At 43.5% G+C, this 11,223-nt stretch overlaps 1 protein-coding gene across 2 annotated transcripts in view; it reads right to left on the bottom strand.

Moving 5' to 3' along the window:
• Positions 1-1,660: 1,660 nt before the first annotated feature.
• tyro3 (TYRO3 protein tyrosine kinase) overlaps positions 1,661-11,223 on the bottom strand; it is a 72,741-nt gene continuing 63,178 nt past the window's right edge. For both annotated transcript variants that reach the window (XM_069917173.1, XM_069917174.1), the window contains 5 exons: positions 7,835-7,956; positions 5,740-5,849; positions 4,957-5,116; positions 4,521-4,657; positions 1,661-2,273 (listed from right to left, as the gene is read on the bottom strand). In XM_069917173.1, coding sequence (XP_069773274.1) covers positions 1,916-2,273; positions 4,521-4,657; positions 4,957-5,116; positions 5,740-5,849; positions 7,835-7,956 — 887 coding nt within the window. In that variant the 3' untranslated portion in view covers positions 1,661-1,915. The remainder of the gene's footprint in view (positions 2,274-4,520; positions 4,658-4,956; positions 5,117-5,739; positions 5,850-7,834; positions 7,957-11,223) is intronic.

Genomic DNA, 11,223 nt, shown 5'->3' with positions numbered 1-11,223 from the left:
ACTGACTGATCACTTCTATGCATGGATGCTGTCTGACCTACTGAGTCCCTCCAGCAGCTCATTGTTTGCTCAAGATTCCAGCATCTGTATTTCTTGTGTTTCTCAAATATATGTTGATGGTTGCAATGCATTTTGTGAAACTTGGAGGATATAAAAAAATGATAAATAATATTCTTTCTTCCTTGGCATAAAAGCCAGCTGACTTCAAGAGCTGTTTGTTACCAATACACAAACTGATTGCAGCCTGCAATCCCTTCCCCTCCTCTCATTCCTTCCTGTCAGCTGACAAACACCTCAACCAGATGAACTACTAAAACTCCAATAATCCAGCATGCATGGGACCTTTTTTTCCTCTCCTAGTGGTGCCAGGTAAGCAGTTTTCCTAGTTATTGGATGTTACCCTTTCATGCCCAAACACACCTTTATTTCACCTTTTATTTCTACATGTTATACAGCAGCAGAATAAATGTCAGGTGGGCTGGGTGATCTTAAAGGGAGTGGGAAACAAACAAGTTCTCCAGATCTTAGCTCTGATTACAAAGTCACCAATGTTTTGGATCCCCATTCTGGCTCACAATTCAGATCCTGGCTCTGGCTGCACTCTGGGTCACGGTAAAAACACAATGCTGGAGAAACTCTGCAGGTTGGTGTCCTTTATATAGCAAAGGTAAAAATACATTACTGATGTTTCAGGCTGAGCCCTTTGTTAGTAGGCATTCAAATAAAAGTGGGGGGGGGGGGTGGGAAGGTGTAGCTACAAAGGCAGGAGGTCATAGGTGGAGAAGGGAGGGATGGAACAGCAGCAAGCAAGACTGAGCCCTTTGTCAGTAGGCATTCAAATAAAAGTCGGGGGGGGGGGGGAAGGTGTAGCTACAAAGGCAGGAGGTCATAGGTGGAGAAGGGAGGGAGGGGACAGCAGCAAGCAAGACTGAGCCCTTTGTCAGTAGGCATTCAAATAAAAGTGGGGGGGGGTGGGAAGGTGTAGCTACAAAGGCAGGAGGTCATAGGTGGAGAAGGGAGGGACGGAACAGCAACAAGCATGGGGTGGAGGGATGGCTGGGTGAATAGAGAGGGAAGAAAGGAGGAAAGCAGGTTACCAGAAATTGGAAAAGTCAACATTAATGCCATCTGGCTGGAGCGTGCCCAGATGGAAAATCAGATGTTGTACCTCCAATTTACGGATGGTATTGGTGATAGTACACAAGGCCATGGAGAGACATGAGTATGGGAGTGGGACTTAGAACTGAAATGGTTAGCTACTGGGAAATCTGTGTCACTGGTGTGGACAGAGCAAAGATGCTCAGCGAAGCAATCTCCCTGTCTGCACCCAGTCTCTTGTGTAGAGAAAAGCATACCTTGATGAAGGGCTCAAACCTGAAACATTAGTTATTTATTTTTACTGTTGCTATATAAAGGAAACTGCTTGAACTGCTGAGTTTCTCCAGCTTTGTTTTGACTTCAACCATGCTGTCTACTGATGTTCATGTTCACTGCTTGTACTCTGGGTCAACTACACCCCACCACTCATGTTCTGGACTAATAAATGAGCCAGACACCAGGCCATCGAGATCTTCGGATGCTGGATTATCAGAGATTTTCTGACAAGAGATTAACCTCATGGCCAAAATTATTGTGGCTTTAATCACCCACCCAATAAAAGCAAACTTTAAAATACTTTAATTCAAATAAAAAAAACTTTGCAATTAAAACAATGCAGTAAATAATAGTTCTTATTCAATAAATGATTGATTTTTTTTTAATTGACTGGAATTCTTTTGGATTTGAATCCTGCTAAAACTATTTAACCTCCAGGAGTTCAATCCATGTGTAGTAAATCAAGGCACAGCTGAGGGGTTTGGCCTCAGAGTCATTTCATTATTGCACTGCTTGTAAATTTTTCCATGGTTTCCAGCCATTAAAAATGGATAATGACTTCGTCTTCCAGCTGTCTATGGTTCGTCTCTCTCATTGAGCTATCCCCAACGTCTTCGATCAAACTCAGAGGGGCGGTCACATAACGATAGTCAGCAGTGTCCAAAACAACAGGAGCTTCCATATTGTGTGAACTGTGGTGGACTTCCCAACAGGTAATGCTGCGACCAGGATTACACTCGAAAGCACCTGCCCCATTCTGTAGGTTCATATAGAAAGGCTGGCATTGCTCTGTGGCAGGGGAAAGGCCCATTGAGATGTTTTCCAGTGACTCTCTCAAGGTTTCAAAAGTGGGCCTGAGTTTGGGCTCAGTGTGCCAGCAGCTGTGCATGAGGTGGTACCTGTCTCAAAACAAAGGTTAAAGGCTCTTGTTAATGGGGATTTGGCTGGAGAAAGATGCTTCCTTTCATGTTCCCGTGAAGTATCACCCAGGTGACTTAAGAGCATTCATTCAGTCACTGTCATTCCAAAAGATCAAATGTTATCTGCACCCCCTCCAATTCTTTACCCAATTAAAATGAAAAGTGATCAATTATCAGTTCATTCCCAGTCTTAAACATTGGTGGGTGGGAGGGGGGGGGGGGGGGTGCAGTCTAGATATTGGCAACCTTTTCTTTGCATCAGTCATTCCAAAGTTCACCCTTGAAATATTTGGCACTAATTTTAAATTTCCCTCAGACTGAACCTTTACTGTAGGAAATAATTTCTCTTCATCTTTCCATCTTAAGTCCTGCAATAATCTCAAACACTGTAGTTGGGGGACCCCCCCTAATCTTCATTCAGGGGAATATAAGTACACTGCCATGTGACTACACTCCCATGTGTTCCTGGCCAGGTTCCCTCTTTACAGTGCCCACTAACTGGTCCCCCCATCACAATTCCTCTTGCCCAGTTCACCCAACATCTTTGTGTTTTCTGAACTACCTCATCTCCTGGTTGCACCTTTTTGAACATTTTCCACAGTATAATCCATCCCTAGCTTTATGAATTCCTCCAGACCCATTATTCCTCGGATTACAGAGCCCTGCCAATTCTGCCCAGGATACTCTTCACATTAAAATCACTCAACTGTCAAGTCTCAACTCCCACACTCCTATAATATCTCATTCACTTACTGAACCTCCTCACTGTTCCTTCCTCTAAGATGCACCTTGGAATCTACATCTTTGCTCAAAATTTTGGACATTAATTTCATAATGTGGCTTGGATACAGCTCAAATTAGAAAACATTCTAGGGAGAGAGAACAATGGGACCAGTAGGGTTGGTATTAGACTAGAACTTGCCATTTCTGTCCATCTTTATTGTGGCTCAGTTTTTCTTTTTCTCCTTCTATCATCTGGCCTGCTGGGCATGTCCCAGTCTCTCTCACCATTTAACATCAGATTACACAGACCAAAAAGCTTGATATCGTCCCATTTCCCCATATGGTCCCATCTTAAAGATGTTCCATTTGTTCTCCCCATCTTCACTGCTACTGAAACCTTGCTTGTTTTTTTGGTGCTTCACAGTTCCCAAAATGCTCCAGGCCCTGAATGTTAACTGTAAATATACTGCCTTAACTGCTGCGATTTTCCAACAATTTGTGTTTTTATTTAAACTCAGAACATAGTGGAAAGGCAGCTGGACTCTGGGACAGACCTCTCATTACCACACTGATGGCATCCATGCACTATTTCACCGGAACCTTTTCTCTCTAACACACCTTGATTATTATTGCACTACCTACTGCACAAATGTATGGGCCGACTTGACTGGATAGCACGCAAAACAAGCATTTCACTGTACCTCTGTACACAACAACATAAACCATTAAATTTTACAAGTGAGATACAAAGTCTTCAGCCCACAACATTCATGCTGACCATTTTTGCCCTTTTTAGAAGTGGAGTGAGGATCCAGGGTTTTCTGTTTTTATTGTACCTGAGCTGGTTTCACAAGGTAAAATGGCCTTCTGCAAAAATCAACCCCAACTGATCAGTCACCTGGTTTAACATCTTGTTACGTAGTTTGGTGTCACTTGACAAGGTGAGGCCTAACTTCAGGTGATCCAACTGTTATGTTACACTGCCCCATTTTACAAAGCAAGTTGTTCCTGCCCCCTTTATTGAACAGCAAGAACTAAATCCAACTGCAACTTTAGTTCCTAGCACTGTCAACTTCTCTAGCCTGGCAACCTCAAACTTCCACAAATTTTTTCTTTTTAAAAAAAAATAGTGGAACATCCCAAGGAACTTCACAAGTACAATTACCGAACAGTTAATAGAGGTGACCATCCAATTGAGATTAAGGTTAAAAGGGCACCTGAAAGGAAAATGTGAGACAGATTTAGTAGGTAATTTTTGGATCTGAAGGCCTCAATTGCTGACGGCAGAGAAATCAAATGCATTGCAAAATAGGAGGAGCTTGCCGTTCCCTGCAAGACGTTACAGGGTTGGGGAGGGGTATGCCATGGAGATGTTTAAAAGCAGGCATCAGGATTTTAAAATCCAGTGTTGGCTTGTCTGGGAGCTCACAGCAAGTCCAAGGCTGGTGGGTGTACAGGATGAGGTGAGCTAGGAATGAGGTAGAGCTCAAGGACTGTACTCACAAGTCTTCAGTGCAGTTTGGGGGTTGTTTCAATCTCTGCCCAGATATGAGGTAGTCGTAGAGCTCTGCATTCTCAACCCCTGGGTAGGGGGTCTGACCTCTTGCTGCTATTTCCCACATGGTCACCCCAAATGACCACTGAAATTAAAATAAAGAACGTACAGTTAATTGGAGAAAACATTTGCTCTGAGTTCGCCAGCTTAATCCATCAGGCCCAATAATAGCTTTTTGCATTGTAACTCAATACATGTGACAATAAACTTAACTCTAAATTTGAAAGATCAGCCAGCAACAATCTCAGAAGAGAGGACCAGGCATCATGGACAACTCCTGCTCCAATTTATGTCCTTAAAGATCACAGTGATTTAGTCTCAGACTGCACCTGACCAATGTGATAGGTGTGGCTTATATACAAATACACGGAATTTATACATTACCACATCACTGTGAACGGTGTAAACATTATCTGCTAAACTCTCCAGCGCAATCCATTTCACGGGCAGCTTGCTCATGCTCCCTTGTCTATAGTAGTCTCCACTATACAGCTTCCGAGATAAACCAAAGTCCGCCACACACACACGCATATCTTGATCCAGCCTGGAGAAAGCATTAATAAATGCACAATGACGACTGGTCTGCTTTTATATTGAGGCTTACTTTCACAACACATACAGATAGTATTAACATTTAATTTTCATTTATAGTTCAGGTCAGTAGCATCTGGCTCTAAATTCCATTTTAAAGATGAGCACAAATGCTGGGGGGTGTAGGGCTTACACCCTCAAATGAAGGGCAAATTAACATCCTGCTCAAGGTGGCGCTGGACGGAGGACAGGGGGCTAAAAGGCTGCACTGTCCAGCCTAAAACAGGGTTTCCAGCACACCCCCCCCCCCCCCCCACCAGGTCCAGTGACGGCATTCCATGCCTGGGGGTCGATGAGGGATCACGTAGTCCCTGAAGGGGGAGTCGATGGTTTGGGTACTCCTGCAATAAACATTCAATTCAACTTAGCTCCACACATTCGGCTATCAATAGTAGCTTATGCCCTCTGTTTCCCATCAGGCACAGCTCTGCTCCATGCTACTCACCCAAAGCTCGCTCCCCTCTGCCGCTCGGGCTCAAAGCGACCAACTAGGTGGACGAGGATGTTATCTTCAATGTCACCATTATCCCATCAACTAGAGTTTTCATCAAACCCATTCAATAAATGCTTACTTACATGCAATTGCGTGTGGCCAGATCCCTGTGGATGAAGTTCTTGCTGCTCAAGTACTCCATTCCCTTGGCAATGTCAACCATAAAATTCAATAGCGTTTGAAAAGGTATTTCCTTCAAAAGGACAAGAGAGATTATCAACTCACAGAGAGAAAAAACACCCAAGGAATACAAGGACAAGGGGAGGTGGGGAAGGAAAGATGGACAATGAGGGGGTAGAGGTGATAGAATAAACCAGTGACGTAGGCATGAGAGAGTTGCAATAGTGCCAACCATCCAACAGGAGAATTGGAGAAAAAGGGTCTGAATGAACGGACAGGTGAGAAGATATTGAGAAGGATGAACAAAGATAAAATTAATAGATCAGATCTTCAGCCTCTGTGGTTTTATTTTTGGTTTTAATTAGAGTGTGAATACAAAAGAGTAAGTTCAAGAGGTAATGGCAAAGAATGGAACCTGGGATCCAGAAGTTACAACCATCTGTTTGCAATCTGGAGGTTCCAGTGATAGGACGACAGAGTTTTTCCACAGAAGGGACCATTTCCAGTGTTGCACGTGTGCCTCGGAAACTATCTGTTAATTAGTCTGTTTTGATGAATACTTGTTCAATCCCGTTCTCCCTGTGTCTGCACAAGTTTCCTCTGGCTGTCCCAGTTACCCTCCATATTCCATAAAATATACAAGCTGGCGGGCCAATTGATCACTAAATTGCAGGGTTGTACAGTGCATGATTGGCAGAACCTGGGCGAGCTCTGGGGATGGGGACTGGGGTGAGAATAAAATAGGTTTAAGGTAGGACAAGGGTAAAAATAGGTGCTTGATGATCAGTGTGGACTGGATGGGTAGAAGGGTCTGTTTGTGCTGGATCTTTCAATAACTGTGGAGAAAGGTAAGTGGATCAAAACAACCAAGAAGTTGAGTTGAGTTGAAAGATGACTTGAGATGGCATGGATAAAGGAGGACTGAGAGTTAAATAACAGAATTGAATTTGTGTTGGGAGCAATCAATTTTGGTTGGTAAATTGGTGAGAGGGAGTGGTTGAGAAAAAAAGAGGAAGAGTACAAGTGGATGAGGATTTCAACAGCGCAGAAGGAGTGTGCAGACTGGACAGCAAGTGACTAGATTGTGAAGAGAACTGTCCAGCACACTAGGCCACTGAATAAGATATGGTATCACCAGTTGGGGGCAGCAGAAGGCCAAGATGGTAAAGTACAGGTAAAGAGATTGCCAAATGGAAAGAGGTAGAAAGCAAGGAGATCCAACAAGGGGTGATAAACTAGGGCAGAAAGAGAGAGGGATTTAAATGTTGCACAAATTAGAATGTTCCTAAATACAGTTGATGGATAGAATGTCTGGAGCTAGAGTTGCTAGTTCCTGATCTTACTATTTCAGCTTGGTTGTAACTGAAGAATATATTGCTTGTCCACGTTTCTCAGTTTAATTGTGTATTTGTAAGAGAAAGGATGTGGGAAGCAATCTCAAAGAGGCAGAAGCAGGCAAATAACCATTAGTTTCACCCAACCTTCTCTTTTGTTAACAGTTGATTTCATGATGAACTCATTTAACATTTCAGTCAAGAACACCAACTTCACAACAATATTCAGCTGGTTTATTTTATTTTGGGAATGAAACTTACGTCATATTTGACACAGTGAAGGCAGCGTGAAGAATTCAGTCTATAGAATGAACTCATTTACAGTCTGCAAGTTACCATACCTGGTGAGTGGGTGTAGAAGGTGTCATTTCCTTTAAACAAAGGAAAATAATTGTAACCCTCTCCATTTTCCTCTGTTAATGGAAGTGTTGGTTCCTGGTTCTGTACACACAGATCATCTTCTGGTATAGGCTTAGGGTTAGTTAACATAGCTACAATCCAGGGATGCATGAACCTGGAACTATTCCTGCTGTGTTTCTTCAAAGGGTGATATTCTAGGTGGGTTCCTCAATGAGGCCTTGGACCAGAATCCCCTCCCTAAATTATGTAACAGTGCAATGCACACTACATCAACCAGTTCTACTGTATTCATCTTTAACGATATGTTACGCTCAAGAGTAAATAGGCAACAGGGTTGGCCTTTGAAGTAGCAGCACTGACTTACAACAGGTTGGTCTCCGAGCCTGGAGAGGACTAGGTAGGTGCGAAGGTCTCCATGCTTCATGAAAGGTAGCAGCACCATGGGCACAGGAAGCCGTCGATGCGGTCGACTCAGGAGACTCACTCCTAAGAAGTGTGGCAGTGCCGAAGGGGAGAGGAAAAAAAACCAGTGACTTGAGATCACCCCACAGAAATGCTGATTGCACCTGTCCCAATGTGTTAGCACCAACTGAGTGGAGCGTTAAACAACATTTGATCCTTGGGAGCAACGTTGAAACCATATGAAAGACCGCTCTCGAATTCCTGAGAAATGCTCGTCACCAAGCAGCTCAGACCTTGTGCACAAACACAGAATATGCCTGCAGCGTCCCATTGGCTCTCCAGTGGAGCACCGTCTGCCCTTCAGTTTACCTGCTGAGTTTCTCCAGCACTTGTGTGCATTTCACCACAGTTTCCTGTTTAACTGCATTCAGTTATGCTTGGCTAAACCTGTGCCAGTATGGCAACATAGTGTTCAACAGAGGAGACTAACTGCAGGAAGTCAGCAGTACCCAACATATTTGATTTAATTAAATTTAATTTTAAAAAAATTTAAACATATAGCACAGTAACAGGCCATTTCGGCCCACGAGTCCATGCTGCCCAATTTACACCCAATTAACCTACACCTTTAGTATGTTTTGAATGGTGGGAGGAAACCAGAACCCCCGGGGAAAACCCATGCAGACACAGGGAGAACATACAAACTCCTTACATTCAGCATGGGATTCGAACCCAGATCTCAATCACTGGTGCTGTAAAGGCATTGTGCTAACTGCAACACCAACCGTGTTGGCCACAGTTTAATTTCTACAGATTCCACAGAATTAATTCTATTCCCTTTGAGTTTTTTTTTGGTTTAAGAGTCATTGTCATAGAGACAGCATGGAAACAGACCTTTCGGCCCACCTTATCCTTACTGACCATTAACCACACATTTACACTGATTTTGTCTTTATTCCCCTTAATTCTCCCCAGATTTCTCCACTCACCTACATACTCGGTGCAATTTACCATGCCCAGTAAACCCATTCATCTTTGGGATATGGGAGGAAACCACAGCACTTAGAGGAAACCCACGCAGTCACAGGGAGAAGGTGCAAACTCCACACACACAGCACCAGAGGTCAGGATTGAACCCTGGTCACTGGGGTTGTGAGAATGCAACTTATACCAGCTGTGCCACTGTGCTATCCTTAAGCATTTTTGTTAACCTTTAGAATTTTTTAACAATTTAAAATTAAAAAATTAACTTTTTTTTTTAAACCTATGCTTTGACTTACCAATATTTATTTATAAACTTTTACTCCAATGCCATGGAGTCCTTATACCTTTTTTTAATTTATGTTTCACTACAATGAATAGCACACAAGGGAATAACCTGCACTTCATGACCTATAATACATTTCATACAGTCTCAGAATCTTACAGTACAGAAACGTGTCCTTTGGCTCATTACATCCATGCTGACCTTTGAGCTCATTCACACTAATCCCATTTAACTATATTAGGTCTGTAACTTCTGTGCCTTGCCTATTTACAGTATGTGTGTGTCTAAATGCCTCTAACATTGTAATGTATCTGATTCTATCACCTTCTTTGGCAGCACCAGATATCAACCACTCTGTGTTTTCAAAAAAAAGCATCAATCACCCGCTTACGCCAATCCAATATTAATCCCATTGCTCGCTTTCTCTCCTTTCAACTTGCCACTCACCACACACTAGCAGCCAATCGATCTACTAACCAACCCATACGTCATTTGGGATGTGGGAAAAAGCAGAGCACCCAGGGGAAATCCACGTGGTCATAGGCAGAACCTGCAAACTCCAAGGTGCGCCCAAGCTCAGGATTGAACCTGGGTCACTGGAGTTGTGGGATAGCAGGTCTACCAGCTGCCCTAAAATTTATAGAGGCAGATAACAGTGGCAGAACATAGTTAATTTAAATTTAGACATACGACATAGTAATAGGCCCTTTTGGCCCATGAGTCCATGCCACCCAATTGACCGACACCCCCGGTAGGTTTTGAAAAGTGGGAGGAAATCAGAGCCCCCGGGGAAAACCCACGGAGACACAGGGAGAATATTCAAACTCCTTCCAGACAGCGCGGAGATTCGAACCCCAGTCCTGATCACTGACCATGCTACCTGCTCTTTTTTTTGTTACTGTGATTGGGAACAAATGCCTGATTGGCTTGGATAGAAACAATTATGTTTTAGATATTAAAAGGGAATTGAATAAATAACTTTGCATGCTCATGGAGAAATGGTGGGAGTAACTGGATCGCTCTTGTCAGGAACCAACAGAGTAGTGCTAGATCAAATGGCCTCTGTGCTGTGTGCTTCAGTACTGTACAAGCAGGATATCCAGCAGCCACAGTGGGTTTGAACAGATGAAACTGCAACAGGTCTGGGTGAAGGTGGGTTACTGCAGAAGAGCGTCTCCCTTCAGTTCCTGCACCTCATTCCAGTCCCTGTAACCAAACAGGGTTTCTGAAATTCTGATGGGTAACCAAAAGGAGAACTTATCGGCTCTTCTCCATTGGGACTGGGACTTTTCCCAGTACTCACCACCTTCTCATACCATCAGCCAGATGTTCTGCCTTCTGAGTCACAGCTACCAGAGGCCCCCATTTGCAGTGCTTACTCTTTACATAGAATTTCTCTTAGAGTGACACCGTTGTGTCCTCACAGCTCCAGGTTTGATCCTGACCTCCCTACTGCTGTGCGTGGCATGTGGGTTTTCTCTGGTTTCTTCCCATATCCCAAAGGTCGAAGGGTTGCAGGTTTATTGGCCACTGTAAACTGCCCCTAGTGTGTAAAATCGAAGAGGAGTAAGTAGGAATGTGGGGAGAGTAAAATGGACTTGATGCAGTTTGGTGTTTGTGGTCAATATCGACTCAGTGGGCCAAATGGCTTTTGTCGGGGCTAACACATCTCTATATCCCTACTCAGAATGAACAAACTAAATGAAGGCAGAGCAAGGTTAAAAACACAAATAAAATCAAACACCCCAGACAATTAAAAAAATATTATATTCTTCGAAATATCAGAAATAATGCAGTGGAATAGATTATCCAAAAGTTTGTGAAAATCCATAGGCATCCTCCACAGCATTTTTCTTGTCATCCAGGGCATGGGTGAGGCAATTCTGCAGGGGTGATGAGTAATGAAATCGTGCGTAGTATCAGGCCCTGATCCCTATTCACGAGCTTCCTTCCCTCCCCCCAATGCCAACTCTTCCCTTTAGCAGCGGAGTATCTCAGGAATTGATCGTTAGATCTCCAAATCTTCTGCTGTGAGTAAACTCAGGTGAGAAAATGTGGGGGTGCGAGAAAACTTTCCATCTGCA

Source organism: Narcine bancroftii, chromosome 2 (assembly GCF_036971445.1).
Source record: "Narcine bancroftii isolate sNarBan1 chromosome 2, sNarBan1.hap1, whole genome shotgun sequence".
Taxonomy (NCBI): Eukaryota; Metazoa; Chordata; class Chondrichthyes; order Torpediniformes; family Narcinidae; genus Narcine; species Narcine bancroftii.
This window is presented reverse-complemented; position numbering and strand designations above follow the sequence as displayed.